Below are 24,263 nucleotides of genomic sequence, written 5' to 3' on the forward strand. Positions count from 1 at the left end.
TTCAAGTCTCCCCTTTTGTAATTTTCAATGGATTTTCAGTCAATGTTTAATAAAGTGAGATGCTGAATAGCGGATTCAGAGCACGCAGGCCACTATATTAGGACGTGCAATATCTGCTCATTAGTTCAAGCAGTAACACAGGAATGTAAAAAAGAATAACAAAACATTTCTCATCACAATTTCTACCTTCACTATTCCTTAAATTTAGTCTAACTACAATTTTGTATTTTATGCAATTTTTTAAAAATGGATACCAATAGTTTTAAACAGTATTTTGAAATAAATGTAAGAAGTTTAGATGGAAATGCCACACCATATAGGACCTCCAGAAATGTTTCAATATGGTACTTATATTAAACATGGAATTCTGGGACAAACCAATATTTTAGCAAAGTACCAGGCAATAAAAAGCCAGTTGTCCTCCATTTGTCAACACCGTCTCCCAGTTTCAAACGGGAAACAAAGGTGCCTTCTTGTATTGTGGGAAATAAGCAGTTCCATATCCCATGATGCAGTTCATCAAAAGATTTCTGAAATGGATTTCTACAATTGAAGCTGATCAGCATGGTAAGAGTTCAATTTATTTTTCATCCACCCTTTATTATGACAGGAAGTGGTTTTCCTCTGTTCCTTGAGTCATGCGCTACACTGCACCCCCACATCTGGCCCCAAACCAATCCCTTTGCACGCTGCTCAGTACGAATATTAATCAAATTAAATTAAAATGACAGAATTAAAATGAGGCTGAATTTATTGCAAGAGGATCTTTCAGCTTTTCATCCAGCGCCTTTGAATGTCAGTAAGTTATCATTTATTCAGCATCCCTTGCTTAAGTTAAATGAAGGTACTGGGCTCTTCATACATTTTAAAAAAAGAGTCTGAGTTTGGTTCCTGTACTCTAAATTTGTCAGTCAGTTTATTTGTATGGTACGTTGAAGCAATTAAACAGTTTCCAGTTTGTTATTAGGGAATTGGAGAGCTAAACAACCTGCAGCACAAGGGCCCACCTTGACCAGAGTTACCTGCCAGTGTAGTAACATTTTTTTCATAACAATTTGAATTATGGTAATAAGCATACCTGGGAACTGAAATCTCTCCTCTGACAGTCTTCTCAGGGTTGCACCTCAGTGATATAATGGTGTTTCGACCCTTGTCACATGACGAGGTAGCTTGTGGAGACCTGAAGCAAAGATCAAAACAAGAACAGAACCGTTCAAGTCATTTACATAATGGCAAGCATACATGCCAACACAAATGTACATTATATTTATTTTATAAAGTAAAACAAATAGTATTGATAGAATTAGGTCACATTACATAGAAAACATACATATGTGTTTCACAAAATAAATCCACTGCTCCGGACATACCGATAGAAGAAATTGACATCTGGTAGTTTCTTTGGAGGGTCAGAGAACAGATCTGGCTTGACAACGGTGCCATTCAGAATGGATTCAACAGTTGCTCCTGTCAAATAATTTGTAGAGACAGTAAGTGGTACATTGTGAAAACTTAGCAGTACATTCATAAAGCTATAATACTGCACAGTACACATCAGTTTACTTGACGCCATAATAAAATTGAATAAGTACATCATCATAAGACAACTTATCTCAGGATCTTGACATAACTGCCCTGTATCTTGTTATTTCAAGAAAACAAGTTTGAAATCCTGATGTAAATGATCTATTGATCTCAAGATAATGGCTCAAAACCAATTTTAGTTGGCCTCAAAGAGCCACTGAAGGAATTACATGTACATTCGTGCTATCATAATTATTATCATTATAAAAATGAAGTGCAATTCAAACAACTTTATTTAACTTGCTGTTCAGCAATACAATTAAAAACAAAACAGCGCAGGTTTTTTGTAACAAGTATTTCACTCAAACCGATCCATTACAAAGAATTAAGATTTTACGGAATGCATTTTCTGTGTTAAAGAATTAATAAAGTTGATGAATGTACTGTCAATATAAGAAAGCAATTTCACACTAGGGTGCCCGCAATACGATTTCTTATTGGATTGCTTTACTTGACTTGCTCATATTGCCGCTGATAGCATTTTACAGCCCTACTGTGCATGGTAATGTGCAGTGTTTGAACACCTTGATGCAGTTGTCTAATTCAAAGGAGAATGTCAGATGCGGTTCTAGAATCTGTTAAAAGTCTGTTGATCTGATCTGTGAACGTCTGTGAAATTTCTGAACCTCAGCTGATGTTAGGGAACGTATTATTCAGAATGTCAATGCTCTTTGTTTTCCCTTGTGTGAAAATGAGTCAATCTTTATTTCCTCACCCAGGAAAATGTCTGCAAGGCTAATGGACTGCGAGGATAGTGCCGTTCTGAACCCGTGACCGTCTGAAGGTATGATGGTTGACTGGCAAATAAAGGATTCCACATAGTTGACGAAATCGTTGGATTCGCTCTGTAGGTCTTTCGCCGACAGGTCTGTCACGTTGTCAGTACAGACAGCCACCCTTTGCCCCTGTTTCAGTAGAGGGAAGTAGAGATGTACTTAAATAACTAAAACAAACAAGTCTTGCCACGCTGCATGACAATACTTCCGAAATGATCACCTGAAGGAACCAAAATAAAGAGGGGGGAAAAAACTATATGCAGAAAACAAATCATACTGGATTCAATTTTGAAGTCTGGAATAGGGGCAAATACATCACTCAGCCAAAGTACAGAGTTAGAGATTGCTAGTCCTGCTAAACCTTATGAAGAATGCTTTATTCTGTTCTTTAAAGGTTTCACTGTGAGTGTTAACAGCTTAATTGGGGAGGGGGAAGGGAGTTAATCTGCTGCACTGCACTAAAACATGAGGGAGTCTTCAGCAGCTCTTTTATACATGTATAAACAAGACATCAGGCCACACAGCAAGCGCCTTACCTCATGTCCACACAGGCTTATATTGAAGAAATGGTAGTACTTAGTTCCCTTGGACGTGAAGCTAGGCCCATTCATTATTGATCCCACAGAGCTAAGCTGGTTCAAATCATACGTCAGGGTCTGGTTCTCGACTGTGTGTGTGAAGGTGCAGTCGCTGAAGCAGACCGTGTGTTCCTTCAAGAAAAACAAAGTATGAATACATTAACTGTGAGGACATCAATAACCACCCATTGCAAAGACACCAATCATCAGGACCGCTGAGAACGCGCAGCGGCACAAAGTGGGGCTTTGGCAGACTGATGTCATTCAATTGAAAAGTATCTCCGATGAAAAGGAGCATTGTTCAACCATCCATCTAAACGCTTAGCTCTAGCTTCCTGCACTGTTTCCCCCCCTCCCCTCTTAACGCTTCTCCAAAGCAACTTAACAGGAATGTAGTTAGCCAAATCATTTTCTGCGGCTCTTACTGAAGCAAGGTTTGTTTTACAGTCGACAGATAATCTTCAAACTAAATTCTGTCATGGAGTATCGGTCTTAAAACACATCGCATTGCACAGTGAAGGACAAAACTGTACACTAATGTAAAATATGACAAAAATGAAAACAATGTTAATTCACATAAAATCTATATAAACTTCCAAGCTTCCAAGATATGTAGGGACTTATAGTAAGCTGCGAGATCAAAGTCAAGAGATTACTACTCAATTGTGAGTGTAATATACAGATTTTAATTTTAATTTGCAATTTACATAGGATTTCATGATATATATTCTGCAGAGTACCACGTCCTCTGGTAGCAATCTTCCAGGAAAACGTCATAGCACACTACCTTATTGCTCTTGCTGCCCGGCCCACAGGGGATGCAGGCCTCCTTGCCATAAATCTGGTGCATGGAGAGGTACGTGTCAGGGGGGCACTCTTTACACTGGTTGGTGTCCTTGTCGATGTAGTGTCCCGCAGGACAGGGGATGCAGGAAGATCCGGACTGCTGAGAGACCAGCGCGCAGGCGTGGCACGAAGAGGCCACCCCGTCCTGGGCGTTGGTCACCGTGATGGAGTAGATCTTCACGACGTCGTTTACAAACCTCCGAATCTGAAAAGGAAACGTGGCGAAGTCCAAACTTCAAAATCGGATTGTTTACTAACTTTAAATGTTAGCACCATTAAAGAAAAGAATGAAAGACCTCTTTCATTTTAAAACATTGTGTCATCATTCTTTCCTATAAAACCCATCACTGTACTGACCTCCTGGGCCTGGTTAATCCTCTGAAATGCCCAGGTGTAGGACACAGAGGCATTTTTCGGCATAACGCGGGTGTAGGATTGCTTTCCCTTAGTTCCTACCCAAGACTCGACCACGTTGGTGCTTTTCCTGTTCACATCCTGGAAAACACAATCAGGGTTTTACATCATCATTAGAGAACCACTGACAGGGTTCACAAAAAACATGGCGTTACGATCTGTAGTACTGACGCAGTGTAGCTGGCAACTCGTTTTGATAATGAATCCCCTTTCCATGTTCATCTAAAAGAAGGATATTTGGGTCTCGCCATTGCCAGAGCACTGTGATAGACGGTCTTGTTATACACATTAAGAAAGTGGTTTGATATTCAGGTTTTCCCATTTACGGCAAAAAGATTTACAATGGCGTTTTCACAGTTTATGCATCTCTGCAAGGCTCACAATTTAAACCGCATGGTCAAGTCACTTTGCATTTCGACAGAAGATAATCCTTATCAAGTTGCCAGGCATTTTTAATTCCTTCAAGATGCTCTATGTTGCAGTTGTACTGAAAGAAACAGTTTATAATTGCAAATCGAAAGTGTAAATGGCCATTTAAAAACACACATTTGTATTATTTTTTTCTCTGAACTGCTTACCATCATGAAGTAGAGTTTACAGTCAGCTGAACAGATGGTCTCAAAAACGAAGGTAATGCGGCCAAATTCGCTGCCTGTAGTCCCAGTTACTGAAGTTGGAAGTCTAACAAATAAAAATACTGTGAATCATTTCTGAAATACTATTAATCATTTCTAAAATGCCATTCCAAAGGGAAAATCAAACTAACCTTTACATCAATGTATTTTAAAAAAATGAACAACGCTCAAAATAAACACTTTAAATACACCACACAAAGATGTTCATATTTCATAATGGAGTAAAACATTATCACACACTTTTTTAATTAGACGTTACTGCAATTCTACAGATTTCAGTTTAACAATGAAGGCTTACTTAAATCCAGGAACATGGAGGTTTAAAACGAGGTAGTCATTGTCTGAGCCTCCCGCTCCACTGCGGATATGGTCACCAGCCACCTCCCACCCTGAAAGAAAAACACAATGCAGTGGTTTATGAACTCCTCATCGGTACCTCGTTTCAACGCTCATGACACTGCGCAACGGCAAGAAACTAATAACTTTTGAAGAAACAAAATGTAACAGCTTTGCCAGGAGAATTAACGTTTTAATGTGCTGTGCAATCAAGAAGAACCGACGTTCAACACTTCATCAAACAGCGAGTGTGACCGTTTTTGTGCGTGTTCCAGAAAGTCTAAAAATAAGTCTATTAAATAAGAAAAGTTGAAGGTATTTATTAAAGGAAACAAATCACCGAAAAGCGGCTTTGCACATAGTTTTGACAGTGAAGGTAGTTGGATGTACGACTTGCTTTCTCTTTCGCCTATTATTTAAGTATAGATCATGTATGATTTGACACCACTTTTCAGTGTTTATCTGTGAAGTGAGTGTACTGCAATTATGCTTCACCTTAAATGCTTTAAATTGAGCATACACTTAATTGCCACCAATTACATTAAATATATTAAAATTAACCGGACGTAAAGCTTTTGTTCGTTCATCGTTTTCTTCGGCGGGGCTTGATGGATATCTGGAGGTCTCAAAAGCAGGTCAGGCCACTGGTTTCCATTCACCTGTGAATTGCGCTGTGCCCTTCCAATATTATCCACTGCACAGTTCCCTGGCACACACAACAGATCAATCAAGCTTTTAGAAAGAATTATCTGCGCTACAATACTGTCCCCTCTGGCTACCATTTACTTTTAAAACAAATCATAATACATAAGCAGCTTGCAGAAGCCCTGAGGTGCACATTATTAGCTTCAATGTGCTTTTCCTGCTGCCATGCCAAAGCCATTATTGCCAGTGAAAGGAGGGATCTGAATGCTCCATAACACCCTGCCTGAAGTGTTCGCATTATTCAAGAATTGTTCTCTCGCTCTGGCCAGATCTCTCTCCACCAGCTGACATCAGCTTAAATAAAAACCATTTTTTAAATATATATCTATTTAAAAACGAAATCACGAGGCACAACATCAGACTCCGGTGAATAAATAGGATTTTCTATCTGTATTGGACTGGTTTTCTACAACCCCACAGCGCCATCTAGCTTGGCCTTCCTCCCAGCTCTGCTGTCCTCACCATTCATCCCATCGCACTTCGAGTTGCCCACGTTAAAGCAGGAGGTTTTCATGTTCCCGGGCAGAACGTTCCACCACTTGTATTCGTACCCCAGCGTTGGCTCGGTGCCAGCAGGGCACTTCTGACACGCTGGAAGAAGACAGAATAAAGAGACGTGAGAAAACACAGCACAACGTATATGATAATAAAGGTTAATAATAAATGATAATCAGGTTAATCAAATTTCACAATATTTTTGTTGGGGTTGATTCCTTGTGCTCATGAGATCTGTTTAATGAAAACCCAACAGCAATATAACCATCTCTGAGAACAAGTAGCGTTAAACGGCATCAGTGCACCCCACTGCTCCTTATAATTCACATTTTTATGCTGTGTGAATTTACATCAAATGACCACAAGGTGGCACAAAATATTTAAAAATCACTTCCATGTATTTTCAACTATATCATGTAGAGGATGCATCATAGCTGTAAATAAATGTCTAAAGTATGTTTAGATAAGCGGTTCTCAAAGTGTGGTCCGCAGCGGTCCTCCAGGTGTTCCCCAGGTTGATCACGGTTTATCCTTTTTTGTTTTGGACGTGATTATAGCTGCGTTTTAAAGAAAAAAGGGTTTTGTGTTCTGATTCATTATTGCATTACTGGTATTCAGAGATAAGCCAATGCATTCTGTCACCAGGAGTGGGAGACTGGGTGGTGCGTCAAAAAAGTACAGTCTCGCGTATAAAGTAATAATATTGGGAAAATAAATCAAGCACGGAAACTGAAATCAATAGATTTCCCCTTCATCTGGACTTGGCATACCATATGAGCCTAAATTTGATTCAAAGTTATATATTATTTCAAGTTTTTATATGATAGTTTTATTATTATATAGTTTTTTTCCTTTATTTATGGTATGTTACAAATGACAGATTTTTGCATGTGTAGGATGGTATTTCAGTGATACTCAAAACCAGTATGACCTGTTTTTTAATGTGTAAAGGAGTAGAAAGCTTCTGGTGGCTACCTTTAATGCCATCAGAATAGGTGCCAGGTGGGCAGGGCGAGCAGGTGGCCGTGTCATTGTTGTAGAAGCCAGGGTTACAGGGGGGGCATGGCTTCTTCTCTCCAGACGGAGGCAGAGTCACCGCGTTGGTTACATTCTCCATGCAGATTTTCGGCTCAATCCACTTGTATATGATCTGTGTCTACGTAGAAACGAAACAATTAATTGCATTTTGCCTTTTCTAATCAGATTTGAGCAACCTGGGCCCTACTGGAATATTCATGCTGGAATAATAAGATAAGTGATAAGAAAAAAGAAGGCAGCATGTATTTGTACATAAAAATATAGTTACTGTTCAGTAGGATCTTTGCAATAATTGTATTTCTCTTTTCTTCCCATCAACCCATTTACTATTCTTTGGATTTTCCTACAAAACTATCTTCAATGGAAACAAAAACTATACAAAACAAGCTACCAAAGATCTAAGTAAATGAAAAGCTAGAAATAAACATTTGTGTTGGTGTACACTTCGGTTAGTCTTAATTCAAAGTTTTGTTGTATGTTGCGGAAGCATCCACTGTTATTTTATCACTAATAGGAGCAGTATTACTAAACAAGGGAGGATTCAGCCCGTTTCCTCTCCTTTCAAACCTATATATCTTGCCTTGCAAGAATGAACGGGAAGTGATTAATATCACCTTTCATGTTTGTGTTTTCTACCATGTGTTTCAGTAGAAGTGTACATGCATCTAATGTATAGTGTGCATTATTTTGGTTCCCTCAACTGTGGAAATATTTTTAAAATGAACATTTTAAAGGCATCTACACAAACATAATAAACTTTGAAATATATATATCTATAACGAGGTATCTTACTTTTCCCTCGCTGTCGCAAGGTGTGTGAATCTGAAAGTAATCTTTTGCTGTACAAACAGGCTTGTCTTTACACTCTGCTGATCCCTCCGCTGTAGAATACAAAAAAGAAAGTGTAAGAACAAAAAACAATATATATATATATATATATATATATATATATATATATATATATACACAAAATACGACAGCTATTTTTAAATAATGCACAGTTCAGTAATTACTGTAAGATTTCAAATCCTCAAATTACTAAATCCTGCAACAACAAATCACAACATTTTGAATAGAGACCTAGGGTATAGTTTCACCTGTTAAAGGGATTTCAATTCGATTTCAGAGATATTTCTTTGTTGGCACTGCATACCACTAATAACTTTTAGCTTTAAATTAGTTTACAAAGCCTATTCGAGTTTGTTCATTGTTTATGCATTCAATGGGTCCTATGCCTGATTGTTCCTATGACTGATTACACAATCATTTGTTGAGGGAAACTAATTCTCATTGAATAAATATATTAATATACAATGGAATTCACCCTAAAATAATATCCATGGTGAAAAACACAGATAAATCCCAATACTTTACCATATGAAGTTGTCAATCTATTTAGTTCAGTGTAGGAAATAGGAATTACATTGAGTGGTACATAAAAAGTCACCTCCTGGCTGAAAAATGTCAGGGACATCTGCTGAGCTGAATAGTATGTGAACATTTCCAACTACTTAAATGCAGGTAATTTCTTTGCCAACAAATACAAATATCTATACTTTTAAACTGTTTTCGTCTTTTATTTAAGGCATATCCTGTAACACTTTTGTTTAAGGGATACAAATAATAATACAAATCAGCAAAATTGTATATTACATTGAAAACCACTAGATCACCGGCTTCCCTTATAAACCTGCTTTGATTTTGTTAATTGTTTTCACTGTTTTATGAAATTTAATAATCTGATCATCCGTGAAATACTTAAAAGAACAAAGTTAGTTATTTCCCATAACTCTTTCATGCATAGCTGTTTGCAATGTAGAGCAATGGGGATTGTAATGATGATGACATTGGAAAAAAACATTGTGTGTCAGTGCAGTAGTCTTGGTGTGTTGGTGTGTTAATGTTAATTGACAAAAGGGATAAATGCAATTTTCCTCTAGTGCATCAAACTGGTATTAAACTCATATTAACAGACTACAGCTGAAACTGTAGGAGGCATCACAGAATAAAACAGGATATCAGTAGCTTCTTAAATGTTAATGGCTGGAATTGGTATTTAAGGAGCATCATGAGGAAATGGGAAAACAGACACGTTCCTTTGTGAATAAGACATACATGGCAGCTTATTTCAAACAACAAATGCACAATTCCAACTTTACCATTCTTCAAATGGTTGCATTTCCCCCAATGTGCTACAGTGCCAGAGACATGTTTCTCAAACTTACGCGCATACTGTTTCTCCTCATCACACGGAGTACAGGAACTGGCACCTTTGCCCGAGTAGGTGTTTCTGGGACAAACGTCACAGGACGAAGAACCAGGCGTTTTACTGAAGGTACCAGGCTTGCATTGAAAGCATTCTGACGTATATGCAACTCCTAGATGTGAAAGATAATGACAAATAAAAAACGTAAGATAAAAAAACTGAACAGAGATATAAAAGCAATTAATGAAAACGTCTCAAACAAACTGACCATGGGTCACTAATCATCAGCTTGCATTGTCCGTTTCATTTTATTTTTTTATTTTCCCACATGTATTTAGCCAATAATATAAAAATTTGACTAAATAGGATGTTTTGCTACAGATAAGAAGATAGATATGCAATGAATTTGTCTTTTTGAGTGAGGATATGTTTAGGACAATAAAATGTGCAAGATATAAGGACAGGAGATACATTAATTTAAAAAAATATTAAAATCACCAGTAAAAGTTAAAAGAAACTCAAAATAAACTGAACAGGAAACATCTTAAAATTGCTTCAAATAATTGTAAACGTTGCTTAAAAAAATGCTTCGAAGAAATTGTAGCACATTTACGCAGCAGTTAATCCATTGCCAATTTCCTGTTGTCAGGGAAAATTGCTTGTACATCCCTGGCTTTACAATGTACAATGAATGCTTCTTAAAGAAGTCTTCCAAAAGGCAGCTGACTGAAGAATCTATTTTGAGAGTAAAACATTCTGAGCACATGATCACATTAAAGAATAATACAGGCTTAATTTCTTGAGGATATGATAAGAATGTTAGATGTATACTGACAGAAAGAATGGTTTTACCTTCAATCTGAATATTCTTCAGAAGCACCGGTTTGACAATTTTGGAACCAAGTAATATTCCAGTGGTCCTCCAGTATAGGATGTTGGTGCCAGAATTCAGGTTTACCTGCAGATATAAGCGCAAGCAGCAGTAGATGTTACAAGAACATGAAAGCACATCATTTCATATTGTTCAAAGACTACTATTTGTATAACAAAAAATATATAATCGATTAAACATACTGAGTACCTTCACTTAATATGGTAATATAATAAACCATCTAAAAAACATCTTAAAAGCAAACAATGCTTCTACTTGTGGGAAGAACTAGGGGGCATGGTAAGGTAACATCTGATCTATATGGCCCTTGAGAGGAGATGTTTATTAACAAGGGAGATCTACTACTCGTCAATTCTGGCCTTTTTTTATTTTCCTTACAATGAACCTGTATCTCCTGACCATGAACTTGACAAGAATGAATTTATGGTACAGAAATGAAATTAACTGTACAGAAAACAAACACTTACTGTATGAGTGCCCCACTCTCCATTGCTTGTTAGTTTAATCCACTTTTGATCCAATGTCTCCATTTCCTGACAATGGTCATTCTGAATCTGTAACATAATCAATACTAATGATTCAAAGTCTACATTAGCTTTTCATGGCTGCCTTTCTTTATTCTTGTATGAAAGCATCATCATTTGTCTACTTGTACTAGTCATTTTATTTCAAGAATATGGGAAATAGACGTAAACTAGTTTTCAAAGTGTGTGTGGGTATATACACTGATGTGCTAATTTAATCCCTGCGCTCCTTTTAATGTTTCATGCTGCACATGTATTTTATATCTAATTTAATAGGCTAAGGTCTTAAACAAGAAAAACATTAAAGGAGACAAGCTACTAGAGTCAAGGGAACAATGTTTAAAATATAGAAATAAAATCAGAGGACGTTATTATAAAATTGTGCGATACACTTGTCAGACTGTCCTCTCATTTGTAAACTTTCTTTAGTAATTATATTTCTACCGTTTGTCTCATTTTATCGTAAGGTCAAATTTAAACTTACAAAGAACTCAAAGAAGATGTTGTTGTCCACATACTGGTACTCAAAGGACACCGAACCTTGCTTCTTCAGGTGCACTGCGTAGATCAAGGACACAGTGCACTCGTCTCGATTCGATTCCAAGTAATTCCCCTGAGGATCCCAGGTAGAGCTGACAGAAAAACAAGTCTCGGATTAAGATTAGCAAACAAATCTAGGTTAGGCAAATCGAAAGATGTATTCATCTAAGAATCTTTTAATGACGAAACACTTGTGTTCTTCTATACGGTGGTTCAAAGTTATAAACACAGAAGGTAAAACTTTTCTACGTGGACAGTTAGCCTTTATTTCTGTAATTTGTTTTGATATGCAATGTTCATATCAAACTACATATGTACGATACCAAAACTGAACGTGACAGTGACAAGACACTCACTTGTTACACGTCAGAGACTCCTCCCCACCGGGGCCATTGTCCATGTATGTGGCTATACTGGTAAAGCCAGCTGGTATATCGTCCCACTCATCAAAGCGGATCCCACTGCCCAGGGAGTACGTCCCGGCAGCACACTCGATACACTGCTGGGAGGACATTTCCAAGAACTGTCCGGCTTCGCATGAAAAGGCTGAAACGGAAGCAATTGACGTAATTGCCCATACAACATAAAGACTGTGCTGCACTTGAATCTGAATGTATTTTTGGGGCAACCTCAAGCTGTGCTCTTGAGCGCCACTGTTACTAAGGAAATCTCTTCATTCAATCAGAGGGTGGTTTAAATAGCCATGAGCACCAGTAAGTGTTTTGATATTCTATTCAGTGGGGTATTGCCAGCATTGATGGAATTGTATGATGATGGGTCATATATTAAAAGACAGAATATGCCGCTATGTGATTCAGCAGTGTATTGTACTTAATTATAATACTTGAAAACCAAATACTTGAACTCAATCACATGGCACAACTTTGGAGTGAACTGGAATATCATGACAAGGCCACAGAGACCAAATCATCTCGCTACACTAGAAGGTGTGCCAAGGAGGGAATGGATTAGTATTCTAGCTCTTTTTGTAGTATCTTTTACTGCCTCTTCCTCATAATACAGCTGTCATTCTACCATGTTCAGCAGACGATACAGACCCTCTCCCAATTACCTGCAGATGAATCATGTTAATTACATAGTCTGACAAAGAAACAGCTTTTCAATGTAAATAATTAAGTAGACCAATCTAGTCTAGGCTATGAGGCATATGTAATGTCCCTTAAAAAAATGTTTCAATGTACAGAACACAACACAGCGACACACAGCAGAGTTCTATATAAAGATAAAGGTTTATGCCATTTAAGAGAGAAGTCAGAACATGAAAAGGATCCCTATACTTTAAACCTATCATTCCCAAAGGCACCAATAAGTGTGTGTGTGTATATATGTATAAAATGTTCACCTTACAGCGTGGAAATAAATTGCATTCAAATGTTTAGTTTTCATAGAAACAATATATTCTAGAAAGTTGTAGAAAATGTTTAAAAAAATAAAAACTGTAATAGCTTGGCTGGATAAGTGCCCACTCCCATTGTAAAAGCAATCCTAAATTAGCTCAGGTGTGAGCAATCACCTTCAAAATCACACACCAAGTTAAGTGGCCTCCACCTGTGTGTAATAATTGTGATTCACATGATTGCAGGATAAATGCAGCAGTTCCTGTAGGTCTCCTCTGCTGGTTTGTGCATTTCAAAGCATTTCAAAGCCGCAACCATGAGCACCAAGGAGCTTTCAAAAGAACTCCGGGACAAGTTGTTGAAAGGCACAGATCAGGGGATGGGTATACAACAATATCAAAGGCCTTGAATATCCCTTGGAGCACAGTCAAGACGATTATTATGAAGTGGAAGGTGTGTAGACTTTCTATAGGCACTATATATATTATGGGATTTTATATGGAATGGAGGGTCTGTCGGTTAGGGGGTGGGGCAGACTGTTTGGCAATCCATGTTAGTAAACAGGAAATTGTGGATTGCAGGTTCAAAGGTTACAGCACAGGAACAGCAGGGGCATCGAGTTTAGGGGTGAGGGGACAGTCACAGTCTCAGAAGTAATTTAGAAAGACAGTTGTGTGTGGTTCCTTTAAAGCTGCCTGAGAATAAACTGTTGCTTGCCCCCCACCCCCCTGGTTCACTCTCATTATTTGTACACACATACCATCACAATAGGAAGAGTTTCCCTACAATTTAACACTACCACAGAGGTATCACTTTAGAAATGTAAAATGAAAAGCAGGTCTGTGATTACACTGTATTTCATTTCTTTTATTTTTTTTGGTTGACCCCTTTCACAGCTCGTACACAGTAAGCAACAGATGAATGATAAGAACATATTTAGTTTCCATTTAAAGAGGCTGTAGCCAGGCCTTTTAACAAAAGCTGATGTATGCACACCCACAGAAAATGAAAGGAGCAGCTGTCTTTGCATTGAGATTTTAGATAAAATGCACTGAAGAAAAAACAGAATAAAATATACCAGATGTAGGCCTAAATGGTTTCTCTTTACAGCTCAGATTAGACAGCTGAAAGATCAATCTCCTCAAATCCCACATTGGTTTGAAGATAAGGCAGTTATCAATGAAAAGGTTAATTTCAGAACAAATAACTACTGTCCACAAGGATTGATTAAGTTCTCATTTTAAACATATATAAATCGCAAGAAAGAGCTTTAAATAATTTGGCCAATCTATACCAATCTGAAACCAAGGCTTGAAAAATGCTATCAACTAAATTAAACCAGTTGACAACTTTAAACCTATTAATAATATGTTGCTCTCCTTGCTAAGAAAGTTTACTTTATAGGTCCCTTTTGGGTTCATATTTTGCTACTGGCTTCTTGGTTCATCCCTCTTGGTTACAAGCCCTTAATCTCAACTTCCTCATGACAGGGATGTGAATTATGTTCCTTAAAAAAAAAAAAAAAAAAAAAAAACACTTGAGAGATACTACGCTGCTTTGATGCAATGTTTGAGCCAGATGGTTATCAATTATATACTGTCACCTATCAGGAATTTTAACACAAATAAAGTTTATTTTATTTTTGAAACAGTGGCACTTTGAAACAGTGGTCATAATATTATCAGACCAGTCAAAAATATATGATTTCAGCTAACAAGCACATGCATAATAGAGCTGACGGAGCAAATGTGCTAGATTTGCCATTAGCAACTTCTGTTTAGCATTTAGAGTTGCAAATTAGATCAAATTACATTGCACATGTATTAAACTATTAAGTAAACTATTATTTCAAAAAGCTCCATTTACAATAGTGTATTCTGTGGAAAAGTCTATATCTTATACTATTCATTTTCCATATTTCCCTACTACTCCTGAAAACAGCACATGTAAAGTAAAAACCATTACAAAAGTATTGCATCCCACATGCTCCCTGGTCTTGTTTAAAGGAGGGATGTATCAGCTGATCACTGCCCAGCCACGCGGTCCAGGCCCCATGCTGACTTGCAGGGCCAGACGAGGGTGTCCGATCCCCAGGCAAGACTGACAGATCTTCCAGCATTACATCAGGACCAGAAGTGTAGTGTAACGCTGTACAAGCAACCATGTGCCAGAATACAATTAGAAGCCAAAAAACATCTTGCCAAGCTGGCTGGGCGTTTTGCTGATGCCAAGGTACCAAAAACCTGTGGCTGCTGCTTTGAAAACTTCAAATGTACTTACAATGCTCTAACCCTTTTAGCTTATTTTGTTATTATTTTAGTTATTTTTATGGAGCAACTTGGTGAACAGTTTGAATTGACAGGAATGGATTGTTGTACACTCTTAAAGGCTGTAATGCTTCATGGTTGGTATGATCCTTTATGATCCTTTATGGTCATTTCTGCCAATGGCTTTTTTGTGACATTTGAATTCAACACTTACTGCATTCTGTGCCGCTGACTGGATCGGGTAATCCCGAACACTTTCCCTCGTTGTTGGGTATAGCCACTCGCCACCGGGACCCAGTGCTGTCACATTCTGTGTACGCAAAATAGTAGTCTGTCTGCAAAACACACAGTAAAAAAGAGCCCATCAGAGGACACATTACACACTTTTTAATTCCCTCTCAAAAGGCAACTCAACACATTTTCAGTTACAATAATACTAAACTTTTACTTTTTACTATAGCCTAGCTACTGCTGTATCCTGGAAATAGAATTGCTGATACTTTCATAATTTAAGCATCACAACAGTGAAGGACAAAAATACATATTCATATTCTCATTTACAAATCTGAATAAAATACAACTTTTCAGTTTTGATGACACAGACAGCTAGGTTAATGCAGATGTCTGAGGAGACACTGCAGTGTGCAGTTAGACAGCAATAATCCTCCGCCTTTCATAATAACCCTCAAGCAACCCAATAGGAGTGTTGAAAAAGCTGAAGTTGTGCATTTAAACTGCTGCAGCTTACAAAAGATGCCACCTTCATCCTGATCAGGGATTACTGCTTCATTATTTACAAATGAAACAATGTAAGTGTAACATTTCAGATAGTTATTCCTCACATTCTTTTACACTGAACAAAGAAAGGAAGTAGCAGAATTTGGCCTGAACTGAAGGACACTAATGTTACTCAGTTCTCCCTGAACTGCTAGAGAAAGTGACATCGTGCAGACAGACATTTCCCCTGAAGAGTTCACTAGGATGAAAATATGGAACTGCCACTAGGGACTTCTGAAGTATTATTATTATTATTTCACATAGTTCCTCCCGTAACTTTATTCATGGGTATTGATACAAAACTGAGTGATTATGTATAGGAGGATTAGAAGGAAATGGCAGAGGCTAATATTTTAGAAAAAGCAGATTTTTAGGCACAGACATTCATTTTTAGTATTTCACAATGATACTATAATATGCTACAATTTACTGCACTGGACACTTCTGATAAGAAAGTTTTAGATGGCAGATAACACACCTGATTCATATTTCACAAATATCTGCATAATTTATACAGATCCCAAAGCATTCACAAATCTTTTAAAAATAATTTAATCATATTCCTGTCAGCCAATGATTCATTGTCAGCTTATTTTACATGAAGACAATCTTCTTTGCATAAACTAGCAAACAAATGTCTAATATAATGAGAATAGGATTGCATGGTCTTGTACAGTAGTGCAAATGAGTTTCCAGAATTAACATAAGAACTAAAGGGATAAAAGAGCAGGTGAAAATAAACAGCCTACCTTTCATATTAAAAAACGTTATTTTCTGCCAATTAATTAGATTGGAGTGTACAGAATTATTTTTAATGTGACACTGGGTGATCTTGTTTGTTTTTGGTGCTATTCATTCATACAAAACAAATAGAGAACATTGTTTTCTGAGAGAGAATCTTTCATTTGGAGCAGAGAATGGCTGATTTAGGAGTTTGGGAAATGCAGACCAATAGAACCCTATTCTGAAACACTATAATATAGCGAGAATTATACACACAGCAAAGTTGTCAAACTTGAACAATAAGAGAAGTTCATAACAAGATGCTTTAGCACCACATCTTATACAACTTTTCATGATTTAACTGGGACTGCATAGAGCTTTGTGAATTGCATCAGCAGTTTTCAAAGCCTCAGAGACTTTGCTTTTTCTGGAGTTGCCTTAACTGAACTTCCAATACACTTGTGCAGATGGAAACTTTAATTCTTGCTCTTCTCTTTATTTACACAACAATAATTTACATTCTTTGGCACTAGTTAGCAAACCATTTATCTCCACACCTTTGTTTAAAAAGAAAACCACACAGACAAACACAAGGCATTTCTAGACAGAGAATTAAGAGGAAATGAATTTGTGACCCCAACCTATACAAAGGTTGCAGTGTCAATATAATAACTGACAGAAACTCTGATAATGGAATTTCAGGTAAATTAATTTGACATACATTACCGGCATCTTTAAAGGTAACTCCTTGAAGATTGATAGTTACACAGTTCAGTTGCAGCTACTGTTATATATTATTCCTCATTAATTAATTCTTGAGCTGCTGCTGCTATTTTGTTTGTTCTACAATGCCAAATGAATTATCTTTTTCCTTTTCTGTTTAGTTACAATACACTTCATTATTTACCCTCCTAACAATACTCCATTAATTAAATTGTCTTTTTCATCCAGGCAGTGATAAATGTTTTCTTGCTGCATAAAGGACAATGACTTATCCTTGATAGAGACACACAATTATTTATGCTTACAGCATGCTGAACACAGTGGTAGATTGGTTAAAAAGCAACCCAAAAATTTATGAATAACCTTAAAAAAAAAAGTGATGTGATTGTTGCTTTGTTTCATTGGCTTATTAATAACACAGAGACATCAATCACATTATCTTTGTTTACATTATCATGAATGTGAAACTATCTTAATTACTTGGGGGGACTACAAACCAAACAGGAACAAAATAAGAAAATGCATGGTTTTGCAAAACTGCTCATAAAATTTAAAGATATTCATTTTTGGAAAATGAATACAAAATGTAACTATGCAATCACAATAAACTGGGAACATGACACAAACACAGTGCATATTTAAAACCAATAAATAAAACCAGTTTTTCTTTGTGTAATGTGTGTTAAGTGTCTGATTTGTATAGGTATTATCATGGTAAGCAGGTAAGAGCATACATAAGAAAGTCTGCAAATGAGACGAGGCCATTCATGCTCGTTTGGTGTCCATTATAACTAAGTGATCCAAGGATCCTATCCAGTCTATTTTCAAATGTTCCGAAATGTTCAGCTTCTACCACATCGCTGGGGAGTTTGTTCAGATTGTGACGACTCTCTGTGTGAAGAAGTGTCTCCTGTTTTCTGTCTTGAATGCCTTGAAGCCCAATTTCCATTTGTGTCCCCGGGTTTGATGTGGTCAATGCCTTTCATGATTTTGAAGACTTGAATCAAGTCCCCATGTAGTCTCCTCTGTTCCAGGGTGAAAAGGGTCAGTTCCTCAGTCTCTCAGTAGGACATTCCCTTCAGACCTGGAATGAGTCTGGTTGCTCTCCTCTGAACTGCCTCTAGAGCAGCGATATCTTTCTTGAAGTGTGGAGTCCAGAACTGTACACAGTATCCAGATGAGCGCTAACTAGTGCATTGTACAGTCTGAACATCACTGCCCTTGTTCTCAACTCTACACTTTTGACAATATACACTAACATTGTGTTTGCCTTTTTTATTGCTTCCCCACATTGTTTGGATGGGGAGAGTAAGGAGTCCATGTAGACTCCTAGGTCTTTTGTTGTGTTAGTTTTTCCAGTTCTATTCCTCCCATAGTGTAATTATAGTGGACATTTTTGTTACCTGCATGTAATACCTTGCACTTGATTTCACTGCCAGGTGTCACAACTGAATATTATCCAAGTCCCTTTGAATAGCCTGTGCTGCCGAGATTGTATCTGCTGAGCCACCCATTTTAGTATCATCCGCAAATTTGACAAGTTTGCTAACTATCCCAGAGTCCAGATCATTAATATAATAGTACTGCACTGGCCTGAGTTTCCACCAAACAAGTGCTCAGTTAGTTGTGAGATCGTCTCACCTCCAGTTAAGTACTGTACGGGAAAAGAAAAGTCTCTTTAATGCTGAATATGTTGCAGATAGAAAATTCCCAGGAGGATCTATAATGTATAATCTGTACAACCAATGCATCAGACCCTTTTCCCTGAATGAGACATTTCTAAGGTTATTAGCACCTATTTACAAATGTACACATTTACACATGCAATAAACAGATTATTCCGTCAATTAAATCCCTTAATTATTTGCATCACAGCACTGATGCCTAAAACAAACACCTCTCCATTAAACAGGTAAAAACGAACAGCTTACACTGCATTACTCAGGGTCTGCTGAACTTAATAAAACACTGCTAACAATTTACACTGTGCAGAGCTAATGCCAATAAATCTACCGAGACCTCTATGTCTTGATACATTAGTTTATTTCCTGTCCTGAGTTGTGTCATACTGGTGGACAAGTGATCAATAGTATGAAGCGAAACAGAACTATTGGTGAATCTATTTGGTTTAAATGTATAATCATACCATATGGTATTAACTAATGTGTGTCATTTTGTTATAACAGCCACTACACATAAAATATTTACTTATTTAATTGATTTTGAACTCATTTGAAAAACATCCTTGGTCATCAAAGCCTAGGCTGAAACAAAATTAGAGTGCTATATTCTCCAAGTTGGCAATAACAGTCCACTGGACCCAAAATACAATGTTTTGTTATTGTTTTTTTAAACTTAGATTAGCAATTATCTTTAATCACACAATATTGCCCATTTAATTAATATTCTATGAAAGGACACTTTGCCAATATTTACACTCAATGTCAAACAAGGACATTGGAATAAGTCAGAGGAAGCTAGGGCTGATTCAGTAATTAGCACATCAAACCTTCCATTTGTAAAATTACAATGTTAAAATTTACTAATTGTGGCGCTAATAAACTTCTGTTGTCTATTTGTCTGTGTTCAAAGGGGGCAGGGGGACAGCATTTATTTTAAAACATTCTTCCTCCAGTTTCACCTGCAATTCTTCATGGTGTTAAAGAAATAAAGACGAAAGGCACAAATCCTCCGATTAACTGAAAGACTGGTGAAATATAATACTGCAGACTACTAACAGCGTAGCTAAAATCAAAACTTGTCACCCAGAGAACATTAGACACTTTCTACTGTAATGACTTATCTTTTACACAGTTGGGACTCACAGTGCCATGCCTGCCCTTAATAGTTAAGCTCCTGTTAGAGGAGCCAGCGGGCCTGAACTGCTTCCATTGTGCCCAACACATCCGAGGACAAGTAGTCCTGTTCTTATATATTGACATTCTGTGCCTTGTGGTTAACTAAATGCTTCAGGTATCAGTGCATCAAGCAGACAGTTCTTTCTGCTAAACCTCCTAGGTTTTAATAGGACTACTGTGCAGTATCTAAAGAAAGAAGTTTAAGGATAGTTTGCCATTTTAAATAAGCTTTCTACAGTTTAATAGGACTACTGTGCAGTATCTAAAGAAATAAGTTTAAGGATAGTTTGCCATTTTAAATAAGCTTTCTACAGTTTTATAACTTCCAAAATGTATTCCAAAAAAGGGAAGGGCTTTAGTAAAAGGGAAAGCAGAATTGTAAAATACTCTAAGGAGCTGTAATAAAATGAACCAAACAATAACATCAGGAATAATTTAACCATAAGCTTCTTTTAGCTAAAATAGCTAAAATATAAACTGCTAAATAGTTGTTTTTACTTCCACATTTCTGTAATAAACAAGACCCTTAACCTGCTTTAACTCTAAATGAATAATTAGCCATTTTCTGCAACAAAAGAAGCTGTGTAAAATATTACAAAATGAGACCGATGATTGGAGTTTTCCCTTTTTAGATATGAATATAAAATAGACTTAATCTTAGAAATGGTGTAATTACTTAGATGTGAACACCTGAAATAGATTATCCTGTAGAAGTAGAAAAAAAGGAGAGCAGGTTAAAATAAACCAAAAAAGCACTAAAACCTTAAGGAACACAGAAACAAGATTAAATACATAAGAAATAAACTATACATGTGAAAACTGTGAATAACTGTTGGTGTTAGTTGCTTTGAGGGTAAAAACATGCACACTTAATTGGATAGAAAATAATATTTTATAAATGTGTTCACTTGTTTATGCAATGTCTATTTAACCAATAAAGTCTTAGCATTAAGAGCATATTTATCTAAACTATCCTCATAACATTGCATAAAGCATTAGAAATACAAACGATACAATACACGTTTCAGGAACTCTATACTGTGCTTTTCATGAGATAAAATATACACTTTACAACATACAAAATTCCCAATTTCCCTGTCACATTTTTTCTGCAAAATGCACTTATGTTTATGCCAGGTCTTCAATGCCACACAGCTATGCACAGCTATGAGCTAATAAGATTATAGATGATTTTACAAAGATGTCTGTACTGAAACTGAAGTGCTGATCTTTGTCCTTGCCAGCTACATCTTAAAAAAGTCTTAAAACAAAAGCATTGCAATTGGCTGCATTTAGATCATTAAACAAGAACAGGAACTGAGTATTTGAGACTCTTCTTAAAAACAAAGTGAAACAAAAACACACACACAAAATAAAAACCAGACTAACTGTTATTCAAACTTGTATCACTTTTAAAGCAAAGATCTGTTCCTCCTTCACCAGTTACGTGAAGAGGTTCACAAAGTAGGAAGGAAATGAGGGATTATGCAGGAAACTGATAATACTCTACAGTCTAGTTAGAAAGAAAGCCCTTAAGTCCTGCAGAAAAAATTACATTGCATATACTCGCATTCTAGGACTAGTAGTAAATGAACACAGGGCAAACAAAAAGTAGATTACATGAAGTATTTATTTCAACATTGATTAGAAGACCTACGATTTTTGTTCATTAATCTTTGAACTTATGGAAAAACGTGGGTGACTTACTTAAATTAATACAAATAAATAAACAGTCAGTTCAATGTTTCAAAAAGAAATAAGGTACCAGTATATGATGGCAATATGCCTTTAAGGTTAATTACTATTTTGCCAAAATGTAACAGTACTTGAGTGTAAGAATGTCACAATACCATTTACAATTTCTACAGACTGTGCCATCCAGTCTGGGAGATGTAAATGAAGAAGATATCAACTCTAACCCTGAAGCTAATCCCCTGGCTGAATTTCTTATCAAATATGTATTTCCACGTGTAAATTCACTGTGTAATCTAAAATAGTACATTAGTCCTTTACAGAATGGAATACAGCTAATTTATGGACTAACATGCATGACCCATAAGGAGTAAAACCTTTCTTATAGTTAATATATACATCTACAAAAGCAGCTTTTTAAAAACCAGGCTGAATGTATTAACTGAGGAATTAAACAAGATAATCATTTTGTGGGTTCTGGACATATGGAACATTAGAAGGCATGTCTTTATTTAATTGATGGTGCAAATGCACTGGGACTCTTCAATAACTGCCTGTTTTAAGTTCCTGGATCAATTCGGAAACATGAAACAGAGAAGGCACAATATTTAAATACATACACACAAACACACACAAATAATCAAATGTTCAGATTATAATAATAAAATAATAAAATAATAAAATAAACCACACGGAAAAAAATAAAAATAAATTAAAAATAATGGTCCTTAGAATTTAAAATAAAATACATAAATCATAACAAGGAAGGTGCAAATATGTTACGGCTTGAGTTATTTTCTTGCCAATGTGCCAATGTGGTTTAGTATAAGAATGGTTTTGATAAGCAGAAATCACGAAGACTCCTGGCAGCAGAGTCTATTTTTCGCATCCTTAAGCACTCTGGGCTTTTGATCTAGACGTAGGTGGTTTTGACGAGTCCTTGAAAAATATGGCAAGGAAACGTGTTATCTTTTAGCAAAAATACAAAAACTGAAACCACCGATTCAATGATACTCTCACGTGTAAGCATATGGTTCTGAGGTAGAGGACTCTGTAACTGGTCTTTTTCAGTCAATCCTTTAAGGTTCAACCGGACAGAGACACGTTTGCCAGCTTTTTGAATTTTGAGAGACAGCAGGAATGCATTACATCATTTAATAGTTCAATAGAGAAATGTAGTCCAATATTTGTACATTATATTGCATTAATTTCAATGGATATAGAAAAAAAAAGTTCTTTAGAGCAATCAAATTACTCTGAAAAAATAATTGCAGGTCGTGTGGGGTCAGGATTATTACCATTTCATAAACGATGCTGGCAATTTTAAATGCAGGTCAGTATACATAATCGTGTTAATTTAAACTGACAATTTACAGGAGAAAATCATCCTTTCCACGAGTCAGTTCTTATCCAAAATAATACTTAAATATAAGAGGACAGGCAACTTATTTATATTTTTTTAAGAAAGCTGCATATTTAAAAATGTATTCACATTCAAATGTCATGCTTTTAATGCTGGACGCACAGCACTACGTACCCTTAGGGAGGTGAGTACTGTGATGTCATTAGACCACACACCCCTATATACCACATACAAAACAACACCTGGCCCGGAATTAGCAACGGTTCAATGGCTTCATCTTTTTTCTCAGTGTTATAAAACATACCACTCAAAGAAATTACAGCCAAAGGGCTATACAGGTGTATTCAAGTAAAAAGATGTCTGTCACCATGGGACACCATATTGGAGATTAAAAGCAGAATTTGTACACATTTGTACTAAATATTTATATGTTTGACTTTCATTCAATATTAAAGTACTTTTAAGTATTTTTTGTGATTGGAACCCATCCATGGCACGGATGTTCTTTTCCCTTGATGGATTAATTAATCTGCATAATCTGCAATGTGAATAATCACATTACGAGTGTGACACAGACTCCCCAATCTCAGAAGAAATGGGGCCATTGTGTCAGGTAATGTCAAGAGACTCCTGACATTATATAAATGGTTTATGTCACATTCAGAAAGGTTCTTGAAATCTAGGCAACTGATACTGTTTGATAAAAAAAAAAAAAATCATGACATCAAACAATAGCAGATCTTTCTCAGACTTTTCAGTCACCCTCAAATTTAAATGTTACTATCCAGAGAGAGTGCTACTCGAGCACTATTGGGAGACGTCATACATGAGAAAGAGACAAAAGTTTAAATGGCAAACTAGTAAGCAGAGCTTATTTGAACAACTTAAGTCTTCTTATGACACTGTCATATTTGCAAAAACATTTGAAGACCT

The 24,263-nt window shown here is 36.5% G+C and overlaps 1 protein-coding gene across 1 annotated transcript in view; it reads right to left on the bottom strand.

Annotated features, from left to right (window-relative positions):
• Positions 1-24,263, bottom strand: part of LOC136771383 (endosome/lysosome-associated apoptosis and autophagy regulator family member 2) — a 33,052-nt gene that overhangs the window by 5,221 nt on the left and 3,568 nt on the right. The window contains exons 2-18 of the mRNA XM_066723662.1: positions 15,409-15,529; positions 11,926-12,115; positions 11,514-11,661; positions 10,973-11,059; positions 10,466-10,571; positions 9,633-9,785; positions 8,200-8,288; positions 7,345-7,525; positions 6,337-6,465; positions 5,132-5,222; positions 4,777-4,879; positions 4,142-4,279; positions 3,726-3,989; positions 2,897-3,070; positions 2,300-2,489; positions 1,371-1,467; positions 1,079-1,180 (exon numbers count right to left, since the gene is read on the bottom strand). Of these exons, the coding sequence (XP_066579759.1) occupies positions 1,079-1,180; positions 1,371-1,467; positions 2,300-2,489; positions 2,897-3,070; positions 3,726-3,989; positions 4,142-4,279; positions 4,777-4,879; positions 5,132-5,222; positions 6,337-6,465; positions 7,345-7,525; positions 8,200-8,288; positions 9,633-9,785; positions 10,466-10,571; positions 10,973-11,059; positions 11,514-11,661; positions 11,926-12,115; positions 15,409-15,529 (2,363 nt within the window). The remainder of the gene's footprint in view (positions 1-1,078; positions 1,181-1,370; positions 1,468-2,299; positions 2,490-2,896; positions 3,071-3,725; positions 3,990-4,141; positions 4,280-4,776; positions 4,880-5,131; positions 5,223-6,336; positions 6,466-7,344; positions 7,526-8,199; positions 8,289-9,632; positions 9,786-10,465; positions 10,572-10,972; positions 11,060-11,513; positions 11,662-11,925; positions 12,116-15,408; positions 15,530-24,263) is intronic.

The sequence above is a fragment of the Amia ocellicauda genome, chromosome 15 (genome assembly GCF_036373705.1).
Source record: "Amia ocellicauda isolate fAmiCal2 chromosome 15, fAmiCal2.hap1, whole genome shotgun sequence".
In the NCBI taxonomy this organism is placed as follows: Eukaryota; Metazoa; Chordata; class Actinopteri; order Amiiformes; family Amiidae; genus Amia; species Amia ocellicauda.